The 17,971-nt window shown below is 37.1% G+C and overlaps 3 protein-coding genes across 5 annotated transcripts; 2 read left to right on the top strand and 1 right to left on the bottom strand.

Annotated features, from left to right (window-relative positions):
• Positions 1-221: 221 nt before the first annotated feature.
• LOC111777065 (transcription factor RF2b-like) lies at positions 222-1,715 on the top strand. Its single transcript, XM_023656505.1, has 3 exons — positions 222-464; positions 1,160-1,244; positions 1,348-1,715. Exons 1-3 carry the CDS (start codon positions 222-224, stop codon positions 1,713-1,715), a joined length of 696 nt encoding a protein of 231 aa, XP_023512273.1.
• A 17-nt stretch (positions 1,716-1,732) lies between these two features.
• On the bottom strand, positions 1,733-6,295 carry LOC111777011 (telomere repeat-binding protein 3-like). 3 transcript variants are annotated; one of them, XM_023656451.1, is made up of 6 exons: positions 5,155-6,295; positions 4,206-4,666; positions 3,062-3,243; positions 2,791-2,857; positions 2,616-2,704; positions 1,733-2,227 (listed from the first exon to the last, which is right to left on the bottom strand). In XM_023656451.1, exons 1-5 carry the CDS (start codon positions 6,071-6,073, stop codon positions 2,663-2,665), a joined length of 1,671 nt encoding a protein of 556 aa, XP_023512219.1. In that variant the 5' UTR covers positions 6,074-6,295; the 3' UTR covers positions 1,733-2,227; positions 2,616-2,662. The 3 variants fall into 3 exon arrangements, with proteins under 3 accessions (XP_023512219.1, XP_023512217.1, XP_023512220.1); XM_023656449.1 differs by lacking the exon at positions 1,733-2,227 and having other exon boundaries at positions 2,471-2,704; XM_023656452.1 differs by lacking the exon at positions 1,733-2,227 and having other exon boundaries at positions 2,471-2,704; positions 4,206-4,420.
• A 1,348-nt stretch (positions 6,296-7,643) lies between these two features.
• LOC111777374 (nardilysin-like) lies at positions 7,644-17,457 on the top strand. Its single transcript, XM_023656933.1, has 19 exons — positions 7,644-8,244; positions 8,497-8,572; positions 9,088-9,134; positions 9,272-9,384; positions 9,933-10,006; positions 10,415-10,510; positions 10,614-10,733; positions 10,974-11,207; positions 11,476-11,624; positions 11,904-12,060; positions 12,530-12,682; positions 13,126-13,505; positions 13,701-13,850; positions 13,950-14,132; positions 14,373-14,576; positions 14,701-14,807; positions 15,702-15,855; positions 16,749-16,870; positions 16,987-17,457. Exons 1-19 carry the CDS (start codon positions 7,864-7,866, stop codon positions 17,228-17,230), a joined length of 3,144 nt encoding a protein of 1,047 aa, XP_023512701.1. The 5' UTR covers positions 7,644-7,863; the 3' UTR covers positions 17,231-17,457.
• The last annotated feature ends 514 nt before the right edge of the window (positions 17,458-17,971 follow it).

The raw sequence follows: 17,971 nt of genomic DNA, 5'->3' as shown, positions 1-17,971 counted from the left end.
ACAATATCTACTAGCGTTAGGCTTGGACCGTTACATGAAATGTATTCTTGCACATCAATCTTTGTATTTGTTCATGCATGGTTGTTAAACATGGTATCTAGTTGAGTTATCATCTGGGAAAGAATCAATGGTAAAGTTGAAGTGTTTATTGTAATCAATCATTTATTTTGTTTGTTTCCTCTTTTTGGCATCAATATTCACTCTTGGGAGAAGTAGGGGTGATGAAAGAAGATGATGAGTTCATTGTATTGTATGATTTTCTTCATCATAATCAACAAAATCTTGGACTTCCTGGAAAACCTTCTCCTAATGTCATTGCTGTTATGTTTAGGATATTGGCAAATCGACAGTCTGCTGCTCGCTCAAAAGAGAGGAAGGCACGATATATACAAGAGTTGGAGCGCAAGGTGCAAACCCTTCAAACGGAAGCAACTACTCTATCAGCCCAATTGACTCTCTTCCAGGTTTGTGTCTATCAATATATAACTGAGCTTGTATTCATCCAGAATGCATTCCAATTGTGGCTAGGGATACAGAAAGTTACTGCAATGATCTGCTTGAAACTCGTGTTCTTCGTTGATAAAAGGTTAAAAGTAACAAGGGTGAAGGCTTGATGTTTTGGTCGTGTACATCGGGTTAAATGGCACATGTAGAAGTACAAAAAGTAAACCTAAATGGAACCTAAAATATAAGGACCACAATCATGTTCTAACCATTAATTATCATTTCCCTAGTTTGACTTTTAACTCTATGAAATAACAAAGGCGAAGACTCACCCTTGTTTCAGTCGGAATGAGTTCCAGGGACCTCGGGACATTGGCTTTTGCCAATAGTAGACTAATAAGGATCGCATCCCGCGCATATTCTACATTATAGTCTGCAACTGATTTAGCTTCCACTTCTAGGAGATCAAATGGACACAAGCAAGAAAATTCTTTTCTATTAGTCAGGTTTACAACGAAAGAGCTTAGATAGGGCCCTTTTTTCTTATTAGTCAGATAAGTTGTTTGAGCGCCGAGTAATGAGACTGAGAATCCAATCCTTTCTCTTTATATTCTTTTCTCATGTTTACATCCCTTAGATTCACACCTTGCATATTTACGTTGACTAGAAATTAGCTTAGAACTTTGACCTGATCGAGAACTATCATCTTATACAGCGAGACACAACGGGTCTCAGTACAGAGAATACAGAGCTTAAGCTTCGTTTGCAGGCTATGGAGCAACAAGCCCAAATGCGTGATGGTGAGAATTATACAACTTTATGTGTGATTGTCAAACTCAAAAAACTTACGAACAAATGTTGATATTTGAAACTTCGATTGAAATTGTGCTCAACTTTATGCAGCTTTGAACGAAGCATTGAAGAAGGAAGTTGAGAGGCTTAAAATTGCTACCGGAGAAATGATGAGCCCTTCCGAGTCTTTTAACTTGGGAATGCATCACATGGCATACGCCCCATCGTCTTTCATTCAACTTTCACAGCAACCAGGGTCTGCTGGCCCTCAAAATATTCAAATGCCACCATATAACCATTCCCCATCCAACATGTCTAGCCACCCTCTGCATCCATCAGACTCTCATTCTCTCTCGGAGGTGCTACAAAGCGACCCTCTCGGTCGATTACAGGGTCTCGATATCAGTAGTAAAGGATCGTCGCTTGTGAAATCCGAGGACCCTTCTCTCTCTGCTAGTGAGAGCAGTACAACCTTTTGATACAAAACTGGCGGCTGACGCTTGACCCAACTGACTTGTTGATGATTCATGTGATTTAGTATATTGTTCATAGATCGACCTCCAGTTATCTAGAGAGTTTCTCCTCCACTTCAATTATCATTCATTTGATTTGTATTTAAGGACCAAATTCTTTTCTTTTATATTCTTAAGGGGGATTCTTCAACCGGGTTTCGGTGCGTTGTTTGTTTCAGCATATGGAGTCTTGGTGTGTTCATGGGTGGCTTGCAGCTTTGTTGGAATGAAATGAGTTGTGTTCGATCTCGGGATGCCGATCGTGTTAGCCTTCGTTTTTTTTCTGGCTTGTACTAAATGACATGTTGTGGGTGTATTTGCTTTCGTTTAGACTGTGCAGTCATTGGTAGAAATTGTCCATCTTAGTTTCTGAAATTTGTTTCTAGCAAGTCTCTGTTCTAAAGTCTTGTCCTCGTCCTTCAACTAAAACTTCGCTAAAGAAATGCATCCGAGCATATCTTTCAGGCTTGCAACTTTGGCTGTAGGTTTTTGGATAAAGTAGATAAGCAAATAATCGATCAGATGAATTCAAATAAAGTAGTATAATCAGATAAACTAATCATCAATCTCCAAAACTTGATCTATCATCATCCTACCGACACTATTCTTATTCATCTACCCGACTAATAAATTATGCTCGTTCATTCAAAATTCAAAATCTTTGTGTTGGATTTTACATACCCTTCATATTTTAAGGTTCAAAGAATTGAATAGACGTGGTATTTAGACAGTGACCAAATATGTCATTCATCTTCAACATTTTCATTTACATTGCTATTTTCAACTTTTTTCCACATTGCAATCAAAATCCAAGGGGGCATATAATTTAGTTTCAGGCTCAAGAGTATTCAAAAGTATAGAAATAACCTATAATTCAATGCAATCTGCGGTTTGGATCATGATTTGCAAAGCCACTAGTATCTGGTCATGTTTCTCCACTTATCCTTCAGATCAACCTGAGACAAACAACCCAACGAGACCTCATTACAAAGCGGCTGTGGACACTCAAAGGATCGTAGAAGAGCCTTGTGAAATTGGTTACCTCTGTTCTCTCATCAAATATGTCACGATAGCTATTTAAGATGAGCTTCCAATTTCCTTTACCAAACCTAAGTTACAAGCACAAACAAACCAGATTTTCTACTCAATAGACAACAATTTTTGAGTTACTAGAACGACTTTGCAACGCTATAAAAGGGCAGAAAGCATCAACCATCGCACAATTTTAAGTTTCTAACAAAAAAGTTAGACGGGAATTAGCTTCGGAAGTCGAGCAGCCTCAATAGGGATTGATTGATAAAGAAAATGAGTACCTTTGCACAGCAGTTCTTAAGGTGTCTTCTTCGAGCAAGCTCCACTTTTTACACCGCCTTCTCCCAACAGCTTTGGTTTCTTCATACTTCTTTAAGGGAGAAATGGCCTTTCTCTTGGGACTATGAAGGTGAAGCCGGCTGGCAGGACTTCCTTCAGGTAAATCATCTATTGAATCATTCCACTGCAATAAAAAGAAATGTCTTACCATGGAAAACAGTTCATGTAAAAGTAAATAAGAACATAGAACAAAAATAATTAAGAACGTACAATAAGCCAGTCAATTAGAAAGAAAATAATATCCAGTCACGAAGATCAAATATCTGTAATGGCTCAAGCTCACCGCTAATAGATATTGTCTGGGTATCGTTATCAGCCTCACGGTATTAAAACGCATCTACTAGAGAGAGGTTTCTACACTCGAAATGCTTCGTTCCCCTCTCCAACCGATGTGGGATCTCACAATCCACAATCCACAATCCACCCCCCTTGGGGCCCAGCGTCCTTACTGGCATATCGCCCGATGTTTGGCTCTGATAACATTTGTAACAGCCCAAGCCTACCACTAGTAGATATTGTTTGCTTTGGCCCATTACGTATCATCGTTAGTCTCACGGTTTCAAAATGCGTCTACTAAGGAGAGGTTTTCCACACTCAGAATGCTTCGTTCCCCCTCTCTAATCGATGTGAGATCTCACAATATTCCATCTCTTAGAGAAGGGGTTTCAAGTGTGCGTAGACATGAAGCAAACAATTATAAACGGCTATCCTAGACATTAATATCTAGTGCAACTACGATAATACTGTATATATTTGCAAGTATCTTTTCGTTGCTTCTTGAGCTTTCACTACAAAATAAAATTGGCACTACATCGGTAACACTACAATTCTTGATTTAAACGAAAATGGTTGATAACAAGACACCAAATCTTAACCCAAAACAGGATGCTCCAACATTACATTCAGACCGAGCAGCGTTCCTCCTAGCAATGATAATCTAGAACACATAAAACAGTCGATATTGCACATTCGAGAACAAAGCCTTTAACAAGCAATGTAGAAACTATCTCAGGCAACTATAAACAGAAGGCAGAAAATGTGTGGTTGTCATGCTAACAAGATGGCATCAAATATGGCTAACATTACCTCGTATGTACACGCTGTACTGTTTCGTTCCATGATGCTTGGTCGAGGAAAAACTGTCTTATGGCCATGGCCTGGATCTTTAAGATTTGCACTCATAGGTTGAAGAGGCACAGCCTCTTTGTTAATGGTCGGATTATCGACACCTGCATCATTTCGGTCCTCCAGTGAATTCTCACAGGTTTTATTCTTTTCGGCAAGATCGTGAGCTACAGATTCTGCAATGCGCAATGCATCAGGAAGTGGATCTTTCACCATTGCTTGCAGTTCTAAAGAGCTGGTTTTAAGTGCTTCTCGCACCCGGTTAACTTCAGGAGTTTCTAGGCAATTATATCTTTCAGATGAACTTTCATCCTCATTCTCCTTCTCCAAATCCTCTAAATGACTGATTTTAACCCCTCCTCTAACACGTCTATGAAATGCAAGGAATTTGCCTCTTGGCAAGACAGAGGTCTTCAAAATTTCTGATTGCACAAAAAGAAATAATGGGATTTAAGATGCTTAACTTTGCTAGCTAGCTGATATTGTCCATCTTGGTCTATTACGTTGGTCTATTACGTGTTTTAAAATGCATCTGCTAGGGAGAGGTTTCTACACTCTTATAAGAGATGCTTCGTTCCTCTCTTCAACCAATGTGAGATCTCACAATATACCTCTTTGGGGCCCAGCATCCTCGCTGGCACACCACCCGGTATCTAACTCTAATACCATTTGTAACAGCCCAAACCTACCGCTAACATATACTATCCGCTTTAGCTGTTACGTATCTCTGTCAACCTCACGGGTTTTAAAACGCATTTGCTAGGGAGAGATTTCCACACTCTTATAAGAGATGTTTCGTTCTCCTCTCCAACTAAGGTGAGATCTCACAGTAATAGAATGAACAAAAAAACAATGTACCCTAGCATGTATCATCAAACTATTATAGAGTGGACGTGTAGATCAGTATCACCTCGGCATGAACTTGCATTCTGCAAAACTGCAACCTCCTTCTCAGCTGATTCTTGTCCTTCCGCTGTTTCTGTAGCCAACTCTTGAACTCTCTCCGTGTTCATTGCATCAATGGCTGATTGTTTAGAACCATCGTTGGTACCCAAATCCTGATGGCTATATAGCAAATCAGTTCTTCTTGATTCAGGTTGGCTAAGGACTCGCCCACTTCCCTGCCACTCTGTTCTAACACAATCTTCCCTTTGGGGGGGCAATTCAATCCCACCACTGCCGCCTGCATCCACGCTCTCAATAGCCAAATTGTTTGTTTCCCGCTCTAACTGAATAGAATGCATTTCCTTCCTCATCTTTTTATCCACCAAAGATGCAGATAGTTGAAGAAATGACGGACCCATAGCCGCCCATGACTCTCCCAGATAATCTCCGATCAATTTCAGGGCATCATATCTCGTGTTCATATGCACCAATTTCTTCCGAATATTTGTATCACAAAGTGACGCTTCAACTTCATCCTTCCATGCTTTAAATTCATTTGAAACCAACTCAGTCTTAGTCACTCTTCCTCTCCAAATCCTCCTCACAGCATCAAAATACCTTCCATGCTTGTAAACGCCTTCCACCAGCAAGTACTTCACCGTGCATTCCACCGCCACCGCACAATATGCAGCTTTCATCGATTCCATGATTTGAAGTCCTTCAGCCTTCTCTAACTGTTCAATCATCTCGAAAATTTCGAGTAATTTCTCCGTTATAACAGCTTCCGATATTTCGCTCTCAATGGCCCGTAAAAGCACCGTCTTCTTCAGGCGGAAATCCTTGTCCGACAGGGGAATAACCGCAAGAACTCTCTTCAACAAATGATCGTCCATTGAACTCCGGAGTACGAATTCAGTAATCCAACGACAAATGTCCTCGTTCATGGTCAAGAAATAGAATGGAAGGCAGAAAATAACGGGAGGAAAACTCAAACTGATGAAAATACCAGCAGAAAAACAAAATTAGGGTTTAATCTCTGCTACACCGGGAACTTCGATTTCAAGAAATTGGAGATTTTCTTCGATGCTAAACGAACAGAACCGGCAGAGGAGATGAAGAGATGATAAAGGTATATGTCGTTTAGATTGGAGGGAAGAAGAAGAAGACGAAACAAAAGGCTAAATTACACCCAAAAAATGGGGCTAAAATGGTAATTTTAAAAACTTAACATCCATTTGTTGAATTAAAAATTATTTGTTTCAAATCAAATAATATTTACCATATATGTAAACGATATTATAAATGATGTCACGTATGTCGTAGATTTAGTATAAAAAAAATTAATAATAAATTTAAATTTTTCGTGTTCGATGATTATATTAATTTTTTTTTTAAAATGACTCGTGAGGTGAATTGTGTGGATAGTGCTACAAAGATGTCGATAATATTTATTAAGCTTAAATGAATTAGACGTTTCAAATATTTTATTCTTCTACATAGTTAATTGTTAGTACTGTGTCTTACAACAATGTCTCGCATAAAGTAATAACAGGTCAATCTGAGCATAGTTCAATTTGGTCACAAACNAAAAAAAAAAAAAAAAAAAAAAAAAAAAAAAAAAAAAAAGAACAACGGTATATATATTGCAAAAAGGGTTAACTTGATCGAGCTTTGCAATTTCAGCAACAAATGATGGTCCAACCCAAACACGTGTTATACACGAAATTGCATACCGAACAAATAATGTCTCGTGTACCCTTGTTAAGTAATAACAAATCAACTTGAGCATAGTTCAATTTGTTCACAAACTCCTTAAAATGTTAGACGTTCAAACTAAAATTATAAAAGATACTCGCGGGACTAGCAAAAAAAAAACAACTATATATATATATTGCAAGTAGGGTTACTTTGATCGAGCTATGCAATTCCAGCAACAAATGTTAGTCCAACCCAAACACGTGTTACACACGAAATTGCATACCGAACAAATAATGTCTTGCATACCTTTGTTAAGTAATAACAAGTCAACTTAAGTATAGTTCAACTTGGTCACAAGCTCATTCTTAAAAGGGTAGACGTTCAAAATGAAATTATAAAAGATACTTGTAAGACTAGCAAAAAAAACAACTTCAAATAGGGTTACCCTGATCGAGCTTTGCAATTTCAACAACAAATGTTCAAACTCAAACACGTGTTATACATAGAATTGTGTACCGAACAAATCTTATTATTTATTTTAAATTTAAAATTTTTATCAATTATATGTATGTACGTATGTATCTGATATTTTATTAAAAAAATATATTTAAATTATTTGATTAGAACAAATGCAACACAATCGTTATTTAATTAGTTAGGTTAATTAGGTTATTTAATTACAAGATCGTTTACAATATATTTGTATATTTATAATTATTATTTTGTATTAAATTTTTTATTTTTTAACCTAGAAATCTCGAGGACACTGTGGTTGTCCACCTCCAACAAAAGGAAGCCGACACGTCGTTTCACTGAATAGTCAGGTTTCCATTTGCAGCGTCTAGCAATTGCAAGCAGCGAAGAACATAGGAATTAGCATTAACGGGGAATCGCTGCTTGTTGCAGAAAGCAAAGCAAGCCGATTACGGCCAAGGCAAAGAACTGCAGCTCCGCAGCAGACCTAGCAAAAGCTCTCTCTTATCTCAGCTTCCTCAATCTTCCATTTCCATAGTTCAGAGCTCCAGCAGATTGAAGGATGGTCACAAGTCGCCCCACGTTCTCCTCAGATAATGTAGTGGTGAAGTCGCCAAATGACAGAAGGCTGTACAGGTTCATTCAGCTGGAGAATGGCCTATCTGCTTTGCTTGTTCACGATCCTGAGATTTATCCGGATGGATGCCCCAAGGCTTCTGAATCAGCCGAGCAGAGCCAAGAAGAAGATGAAGAATGCGAGGAGGAGGAGGACGAGGAGGACGAGGAGGAGGAGGAGGAAGGAGAAGAAGGCGACGATGACGAAGGAGAGGAGGAAGATGAGGACAAAGAAGATGAAGAGGAAGGAGGAGAGGAGGAGGAAGGCCAAGGTACTGATGATGAAGGAAGAAGGAAGGGGATTAAAGCTGCTGTTCAGACTAAGAAGGTTAGTGATAGTTTTACGTGAGACGATTTTGGATTTTCTCACTAGTATTTCAAATAAGTAATGGTCGATAAGCTTTGATCTGATGAACATCATATCGATCAATAAGTTGATCGAATCATCTTCGGTATACTAAGCTTTTCATCATAGCTGATGCACGGATTGATTTTAAGGAGCTTCTTATTCTTCAAGAACATTATAGAACTGGCATGTTCAAATCCTCATAACTTTGTTTTGGGCTGTTTGAAATCACAGGCTGCAGCTGCAATGTGCGTAGAAATAGGCAGCTTCTCTGATCCTTTTGAAGCTCAGGGACTTGCTCATTTTCTAGGTTCGTTCATTTCTCTTGCAGGGACACTTCATTGGAACTTTTCCAAATTGTTCTACAGGCAGAGGCTGAAATTTATTTAGCCTTTCAAATTTCAGCTGTAAATGTAGATGTTTCCTCAGATATCGCAGTTGGTATATTAGTTCTTTGGGAATTTTTTTGTTGTTTACTTGCAGTAGGTTCCCAATGATTCTTACTTTACTAATTATGTGAAGTTGTAAATTATGCTTGTCGATTCCATAAACTTGGAATGCATTTACGATTAACCATTTCAAGTTAATATTTTAATGCTCATATCTTGTTGTTGCATTGGTTCATCTACGACGCCTGAGTAAAGGAGGATAAATAACGAAAGAGAGTGATTCTAAGGATATGATAGTTAAGAAAGACTTGAAAGAATGGAAAATGCTACTCCTCCATTATTTTTAATTGCTGATGTGGTTCATTGATACTGAATGCATTTACATACAAACTTAATATCCGAGAATTTGGAACTAACGTGCTTACATATTCTGCAGAACACATGCTTTTCATGGGAAGTACTGATTTTCCAGATGAAAACGAGGTTAGTATAGATTGTTACTCTACTCAATAGATGGTTGGCGATTGATATGATATGATATAATTTAAGCTCTGCATGAAATAGGTTTGAATGAAAGTTTACTACTTTGACGTCTGAGTTTTGACTCTTTGCTTTTGTAGTATGATAGTTATTTATCCAAGCATGGAGGCTCCTCAAACGCGTATACAGAAGCAGAGCATACCTGTTACCATTTTGAGGTGAAGAGGGAGTTTCTTAAAGGTGCTTTGAAAAGGTAAATGTTGTTTTTATCGTCATCTTCGTGTAAAGAAATAACATATCTGAATATTCTGGTACTGTATTTTGTTTTCTTCTATCCTCCCTCTCGGATTGGAATATCTTTGAGTGCTTTTCTCTTCAGCACAAACGGTATAGGCCAAAAAAGAAGAGACGGGTTACAAAAGTATTATAATAAGTCGAAGAGATTTAGTTTTCTATTAGTTAAATACAGAGAGTTCTGCTGAAGCAAATTCCTCTGTTCTTCATATTTTGGCTGATTTCCTTTGAATTCTCCATTTCCTATTTGTACCCCTTTTCTAATTCTCTCCAATTCATGTTTTTCTCATCTCAAAAGAGATAAGAAATGTCTTGCAAAAATCCCTATATAATTAAAGCCCGTGAAGAAGCCCACATAGTCTATCCAACTGCACACATTCCTCTACAAAATCGAAAAGCTTACCATCATAATTTTTTTTCTTCCTTCTCTAGAAACCATGGTCACCTTTATAACTTCTTTATTTAGCTTATTGCTTGAATATGAAATTTGATCCATTTTCTTATCAGGTTTTCACAGTTTTTCATTTCACCTCTAGTAAAAATGGAAGCCATGGAAAGAGAGGTACTCGCTGTTGATTCAGGTGGGTTCCTGCTAGTTGGAAATAGTATGGGCTGTTTTTAAAAAGGTTTTCTATTGTGAGAATAATAAATGCAGTGTATGCATGTTTGTGTAACTTTTTCTTAAAAATTATTTTCTTTTGTTTTCCTTTAGTTAGTTGGTTAGTTGTTTTTTTTTGATAGACCATCTTTTAGAAAAACCAAAGTTAATTTTCGCTAAAACAAAACACGAGCTTACCTACTGATTTCAAGGGGATAATAGTTTTTATCTTTTGTAAGCCAGTTGATCACAATTCTTTTATCAGCTGTAAAAACATAAAATAAAAAATTGTTTCCAGAACAGTCTTCCAATGAAGCCCTTTTTTCTTATATTTGTCATGCTCCTAACAAGTTCTTGCTGCCTAACTGTATGTTTAACATATGCAAAATAGAATTCAACCAGGTTTTGCAAAATGACGCCTGCCGCCTTCAACAACTTCATTGTTATACATCTGTACCTGGTCATCCTTTTAACAGATTCTTCTGGGGTTAGCCTGCTTCAATACCATATTTTATTTTTCTGGTTGATGAGTCTGGTCATGTGAGAAAATCAGAAAATCATTTTTATTTATGCTTTTCTTGCAATGGTAGGTAATAAGAAGAGCTTGGTTGATGCAATGGAAAAGGGTATCAATCTGCGAGAACAAATATTGAAACTGTTCAGAGATTATTACCATGGTGGACTAATGAAGCTGACTGTCATTGGTGGAGGTGAACCCCTCCCCCCCTTCCCCGATGTCATCTTTTACTGTGCTCCTTATCCTAGATTTTGTCGTGATTATTTACTGAAAAAATGATTAAAAAAAATTAATGTTCAAATGTTAAGGACTGAGGACCAGCTTTGTTGAAAGCATAAAGGTTATTTGGACAAAGAATAATATTTTCAATCTTATATGTATTGTCTTTTACTCGACTAGTTTTCTAACACAGTTACGAACTATTGCATTTCAGAGCCTCTGGATATACTTGAGAGTTGGGTTCTCGAATTGTTTGATGATGTTAAAAAAGGTGTTCAAGTGAAACCAGTGTTCACAGTAAAAGATCCAATCTGGCAAGCAGGGAAGCTTTACAAGCTAGAGGCTGTTGTTGATGTACACATCCTTGACTTGGCATGGACGTTGCCGTGCCTTCAACACAATTATCTGAAGAAGCCTGAAGATTATATTGCCCATCTCCTTGGGCATGGTGAGATTGTCATGACTTCTTCAATAACGAGTCCAATACTTGCTATGTTTCTATGTAGTTAAAAGAAAATCCTAGGTTTGCATTTGTTCCCAGTTGGAAAAAAGAGAAAAAAAAAAAAAAAAGCTCTTACATTCCTGGTATTGATTTTTTTTTTTTTTAATTTCCAAAAAACATCTCCAAATCTTGATACTCAAGTTCATCGGTCGCACCAAACATACATTTTCTAGTTTTATATTTCAATTTGAACTCCGTAACCTTTAATTTCCAGAGGGCAAGGGAAGCTTGCATTTCTTTCTGAAAGCTAAAGGATGGGCAACATCTTTATCTGCTGGTGTTGGGGATGAGGGAATGTATCGGTCTTCTATAGCTTACGTATTTGGAATGTCAATATATCTGACTGACTCTGGTTTAGAAAAGGTACTGCTGTAACTCTACATTGAGGTGGATATTTTCGGCAGATTGCTTGTGTTTGTATATTATATGATTCTCTTAATCTTGAAAACCAGCTGAAGTTTTGAGCTTGCAGTTCTCAGTTAAGATTTGTTATGGGTGGATATCCAGTCCCCCTTGCTTTTGTAGCTAATTGTTTCTGGAAATGAAATATGTTTGTTACAAAATAGAATAGAAATGTATGGATTTTAGCTACATAAATTTTTGCTTGTCATGCTTTGCTAACCCTGGATGAACATTCTTCAGATCTTTGAGATTATTGGCTATGTCTATCTATACCTTAAGTTGCTTCGACAAGTTTCTCCTCAAGAGTGGATCTTTAGGGAGCTCCAGGACATTGGAAACATGGACTTTAGGTTTGCTGAGGAGCAGCCTCAGGATGACTATGCTGCAGAACTTGCAGGTTATTTCGTGGTCAACTTTAACCATCAACTAGGGTGCGATTTGCATCCAGAATGTTCATTTTCATGATTCTTTTTCTAATGGCATTTCTAGTTTTGAATTTGGTATCCATATATTTTGGATAATCATGTAAATTATAAATTTGATAATAACTTTGTGAAACTTATTCCCTTCACCTGTTAGCTTTACCCATTTGGATAAAAAATAAGTCAAGAAGTAGACGAAGGATGGTTGGTTAACGTTCTTACAAAATTGTTGTTATTAGCATGCATGTGAATTTTTCATGTAACATTTTTAATTTTTATGTATGTCATTTAATGGTGATTTAGTACCACCGCTTTCACTTGAAAATTTCTACATGATGGTCAAGCACTGAAGGACTGTTGGAGTTTTGTGAATGTTCTTCTTGACTAAACTTTCTTAGCTACGAACTCCTGCCATTTATTAACTATTCTAATTCTTTTATGCAGAGAATTTAACGTTTTATCCACCAGAACATGTCATTTTTGGGGACTATGTACATCAGATATGGGACGTGGATTTGGTCAAGCATATTATTGGTTTCTTTACACCAGAAAACATGAGGATTGATATTGTATCAAAATCTTTCAGTAAGCTGGAAGGTATGTCAAGTTTGTTTTCTACAAGTTCTGTCCATTTCGGCTTCAGAAAGAAAACTAAATGAAAAAGGAAAAACTCTGATGTTGTCCACCTATAAGAGATATGCCTGTCCATCTGCACTACGAAATAAATCTGAAACAATATGGAAAGAAAAGAAATATTTTGGATTAAGAATCGGTCAGGGGTATAAACACTGTAAATAGGCTTATGCAACTGGTTTGGGGTGTGAGAATAGTCTTTGAGGAGAGCTATTGCAATTTTGATGAGGGCTTGAGCAGAGCGAGCGTCAATGCTTCAATTGGATTTCAATACTGAGTTAGACATCTATGGAATATTTTTTGGTGGAATTAATTTTTATGTCTTCTAAAACATGACATGTTCTGCCAACTAGTACTTAAGCTAAGTGGCATATCCAATGTCAAGTTGCTAAATTTCTCTCTTTCAGACTTCAAACTTGAACCCTGGTTTGGATCACATTATACTGTGGATGAAATTGCTCCTTCTTTGATGGATCTGTGGAGGGACCCTCCTGAAATTGATGCTTCACTTCATCTGCCTGCAAAGAATGAATTCATTCCGTGTGATTTTTCCATTCGCGCAAGTCAAGTTTGTAATGACCTTTCCTGCGAGTCTTGTCCAAGATGCATACTTGATGAACCATTGATGAAGTTCTGGTACAAGCTGGATGATTCTTTTAAACTTCCTCGGGCGAATACATATTTTCGTATTAATTTGAGTGGGGGGTACAGTAGTGTGAAAAATTGTCTTTTGACCGAGTTATTTGTTCACCTCCTTAAGGACAAGCTGAATGAGATTATATACCAGGTTAACCACTTATGTTTTTATATTACTACATTTCTTGCTATATTTGTGAGAGAGGCTGAGGGGTTGTTATCCTCAGCTGTTTTATAAAGAGTCTGTGGCTAGTCGTTTCTATTAAGACTTCAATCGCTATAGTGGTTACCATAAAAAATCACCACGGATCATTTAAATTTGTGAGCTTATGTTCATCCTTTTCAGGCTAGCATTGCCAAGCTGGAAACTTCGGTAGCTATTATTGGTGACAAACTGGAGCTGAAGGTGTTTGGTTTCAATGATAAGCTTCCTAATCTTCTGGCTAAACTTTTATCAACTGCCAAGACATTTATGCCTTCTGAAGATCGTTTTAAGGTGTATGGCATAATTTATTCTTGGATTTTGGGAGTTAGTCTTAGTGATTGCTTCCTGGTATTTGGTTTACAATGAAAAACTGACACAGACTTTATAAAGGTAATTAAAGAAAATATGGAGAGGAATTTGAGAAACACCAATATGAAGCCTCGAAGCCACTCGTCATACTTGAGATTACAAGTTCTGTGTGAGAGGTTCTATGATGCAGATGAGAAAAGTAATGTCCTAAATGACCTGTCTTTTGTTGAGTTGAAGGCGCATATCCCTGTGCTTCTATCCCAGGTATCATCCCATGGACCACCAGGCACTTACCTCAAAATACTGCTTCATATTCTTGACATTGAATATCACTAACAATTGTTGGATTCATTACTTTTATTGTCCTCAGTTTCGTTAATTGATAGTTTCCATGACATTTAATAAATTGAATGAATTGTTGGTTCATTATCATTTTATTTCTCGATTGTTCTATATGGAGACACTCCTATTCTCTGAGGATGACAATTTTATTTTTTGGAGCAGCTTTACATTGAGGGACTTTGCCATGGAAATTTCTTAGAAGAAGAAGCAATAAGCCTGTCTAACATATTTAAAGACAACTTCTCTGTACAACCACTTCCTCTTGGATTGAGGCATTATGAGCGTGTAATATGTCTACCTCCTGGGGCTAGTCTTGTTAGAGACGTCAGTGTAAAAAATAAATTGGAGAGAAATTCTGTGCTGGAGGTAATGATCAATGAAATATATTTCTTTGTCCTAGTCTTACTCTGGTTTACCATTGCCGATTTTATCTGATAGCTCAGGTCAACATTGTTCTTCATGTGCTTTTACTTTTTGTCTCATGTTGCAGCTGTACTTTCAAATTGAGCCGGAGGTTGGAACAGAATCGATCAGACTAAAGGCTCTGATTGACTTATTTGATGAAATTATTGACGAACCACTTTTCAATCAGCTAAGGTGATTTTTAAGAGAGATTCTTTCGCAAAGGAAACTCTATTTTATTTCATTATTTTTGAAGTTCTTATGAGCCCCTTTGGCTTATTGTGAGATGTGATATTATTTATTTTTTTCCTCATGCAGCTCCTGCGTTCTTCCTTTTTGTTAATTGGAAATACTTTTTGTTACTCGGTCAGCTTTCGAGGGACTAATTCGTATTTTTCATTTTTCATCCTAAGGTTTCAGTTTCCTCGTCTTATCCCCACTGCATCTAGTGAATCTGGGGAAAAGCCTATGAGATTTTTTTCTTCTGTCCTTTCAAGAGTTCCTTTTTCTTTTATGCATTTAGGAATCGAGTGGGGGATGGCAAACGTGATTTTGTAATTTGGAAAGGTGCAACTCTTGGTCTCGAGCTGCCTTATCTGATCAGAATTGATTGTCTGCTTCCTTTTTCTGAGAAATTCAATAAGGAAATGGAACTCTGATCATCCGAGTCAGCCTAGGCGTATAAATACTTCCCGCCCTGAGATTTTGGGGGTTTTGCTGGGGGGACAGCTAGGCAGGGAGCTCATTGTGTCCGAGTGTGATAAAGAGATTTTCTGGACCAAATGTGCTTGTGATTGAATGCATTTTGCTATATAATATTAATGAATTTAATCTGATTATTGTGAAGAGGGTGCTTGTATATCTCTTTTTTCACTTGCTAGTAAGAGTGTATTCTATTACTTCAATACAAGCGAAGCAAGCAAACCATGACAGTTATCTTTCACAAATCTTTAAATTCTCGTGTATGAAATCAGCATGTTTTTACTAGAAAATGTTGACTAGTTGACTAGAAATTTTTATAATAGGGATTTGCACAGATTTCGTTTATGTTCTGATGTAGGATAATTGTTATACCTCTGAATGGTACAGGACAAAGGAGCAACTTGGTTATGTTGTCCAATGCAGCCCACGGGTAACATACCGCATATATGGTTTTTGTTTCTCTGTTCAATCATCCGAGTACAGTCCAATCTTTTTGCAAGAGAGATTTGAGAACTTTATATCTGGCTTGGAAGAATTACTGGTCAGTGCAAGCCCTTTCTCATGCTGTCACTATCTTTACTGGCTTTTCATTAGTTATATATAAATTTATCATATGAGCATTACTGGAGATTGTTTCTCGTCATGTCAATGTAGTTTGTGTAGTAGCTGTCCCCTAATTTTCCCGCAGTCTATGTAGCAGCTATGTTCAATGATATACATGGTTTCATGTGTTTCAAAACTTGATCGATCTCATGGGTGGGGTTTTTAATCTTGTGAGTAAGGAAGGTTTTGTGGTGGGCCACAATTTGTACTATCTTGTGGGGCCATTGCGAGGGACGGGAGGAATAATACAATCTTCGTGTTTTGTAACCGCCCAAGCTCACCACTAAAAGATATTATCCTCTTTAGGTTTTTCCTTTCGGACTTGCCTTCAAGATTTTTAAAACGCGTCTGTTAGGGAGAGGTTTCTATACCCTTATAAAGAATGTTTCGTTCCCCTCTCCAACTAGTGTAAGATCTCACAATCCACCTCCCTTCGAAACCCAGCGTCCCCGCTGGCACTCATTCCTCTCTCCAATCGATGTGGGATCTCACACTTCGAGTGATATTAGCCCCTTTTAAGATTCCATATTTCTCTTTTAGGCTTTGTCAATGTTTGTCTGGCCTTTGGTGACAAAATTATTTTGCAATTATTCTTTAGTGGAGCCTCTTTTGTAGTTTGGCTCGTTTTCTGTGGGTTTTACTTTTGTAAGCCCTTGTAGTGTTTCATTTTTTTTATGCAAGTTCAGTTTCTCAATCCCTTTGCGTTCTTCATTTCACAGCATAATCATAGACCGGGCCTTCCCCAATCCCTTCTACAACAATATTGCTAGAACTTTATTTTAATCTTAGCATCATATCATTTACATATCTGAAAATTTGTTGTTTTTCCAGCTTGGTCTCGATGAAGCTTCTTTTGAGAATTATAAAAATGGACTAATCGCTAAGCTGCTGGAGAAGGATCCTTCACTCTCTTATGAGACCAATAGAATATGGAATCAGATCATTGATAAGAGGTATCGTTCATCCTATTATATAATAATACCATTTGGGAGTTGAAATCAGAAACATGAAATCCTTTTGGCCAATCTACGCCTTCATCCTATTACATATTAATACCATTTCTGTTCAGGTACATGTTCGATTTCTCACAGAAGGAAGCAGAGGAATTGAAAAGCATTCAAAAGAGTGACATTATAGATTGGTACAAAACATATATGCAAGAACCGTCGCCCAAATGTCGACGACTCGCAATTCGAGTATGGGGTTGTGAGGCGAACTTGATCGAGGCCGAGACGCTGCCAAAATCGGTGGTAGCCATTAAAGACATCGAAGCTTTTAAGACGGCATCAATGTTTTACCCAAGCTTTTGTTGAGCAGGCAAATGAAGATTGTAGCAGTAAAACAGTAATGTTGGTTTGATTTATTTTATTTTAGAAGGGTATTTTTAATACACTGAGATTCCTTGGAAGACGGGGCAAGATGAATGGGAGAGGAAATAATAAGAATTTGGACATGTATACGAGTGGATCATTGCTTTGTTGAATTTCTTAGAACCATTGGTTTTTACTAATTAAAAATATTCTTTAAGTTTTTCCTCTTATTATTATCTCTCAACATAAAGCTTTATTATTTATTTTCCTTTTTATATATATTTTTTTTATCGTGTAATATTGATTATAAGTAGAGATGTCTATGAGGCTGGGACGGAGAAATCTTCCTTGTACTTGTCTGACATATTTTCATTTATGTTGTGAGAAATTTCTATATTTTATGTTATTACGAAAGTATAAAATATTTTAATATAATTTGTCTTTAGTCGACGAATATAAATGTCTTTTGTCACTTTTCTATTGTTTAACTTTGTTCTTTTCGGTTTATTTGGTTTGAGGATTGTTTAGACACGAATGGACGTGCAAGGTCTGGAAACCAAATTTGATGTTGGATAAGAAATATGATCACAATTTTAAATTAATAAAGGAAAATTAAACATGTGCGATAATTAGTCATTTTATTTAATTTTACATAACTAAGTATTAAACAAAGAGTTCAAAGAGAACTAACAACAGCACCAGTGGTTTGGTGGTAGATTGCTACCTTTCTACAGGACAGACCAA

Source organism: Cucurbita pepo, chromosome LG16, assembly GCF_002806865.2.
Source record: "Cucurbita pepo subsp. pepo cultivar mu-cu-16 chromosome LG16, ASM280686v2, whole genome shotgun sequence".
Classification (NCBI taxonomy): domain Eukaryota; kingdom Viridiplantae; phylum Streptophyta; class Magnoliopsida; order Cucurbitales; family Cucurbitaceae; genus Cucurbita; species Cucurbita pepo.
The sequence above is the reverse complement of the archived record's forward strand: the minus strand, read 5'-3'. Positions and strand labels throughout refer to the sequence as shown.

Bases quoted from the DNA above. Each gene is read 5' to 3' on its own strand.
- LOC111777011 (XM_023656451.1), bottom strand. From the start codon at position 6,073: ATGAACGAGGACATTTGTCGTTGGATTACTGAATTCGTACTCCGGAGT. The intron at 3,244-4,205 runs GTAATGTTAGCC...TTTTTATTGCAG, and splicing joins GTACAGCGTGTACATACGAG to TGGAATGATTCAATAGATGA. The intron at 2,705-2,790 runs GTAACCAATTTC...TGTTTGTCTCAG, and splicing joins TATTTGATGAGAGAACAGAG to GTTGATCTGAAGGATAAGTG.
- LOC111777374 (XM_023656933.1), top strand. From the start codon at position 7,864: ATGGTCACAAGTCGCCCCACGTTCTCCTCAGATAATGTAGTGGTGAAG. The intron at 11,208-11,475 runs GTGAGATTGTCA...TTTAATTTCCAG, and splicing joins TGCCCATCTCCTTGGGCATG to AGGGCAAGGGAAGCTTGCAT. The intron at 14,133-14,372 runs GTATCATCCCAT...TTTTTGGAGCAG, and splicing joins TCCCTGTGCTTCTATCCCAG to CTTTACATTGAGGGACTTTG.
- LOC111777065 (XM_023656505.1), top strand. From the start codon at position 222: ATGAAAGAAGATGATGAGTTCATTGTATTGTATGATTTTCTTCATCAT. The intron at 465-1,159 runs GTTTGTGTCTAT...CATCTTATACAG, and splicing joins CCCAATTGACTCTCTTCCAG to CGAGACACAACGGGTCTCAG. The intron at 1,245-1,347 runs GTGAGAATTATA...AACTTTATGCAG, and splicing joins ACAAGCCCAAATGCGTGATG to CTTTGAACGAAGCATTGAAG.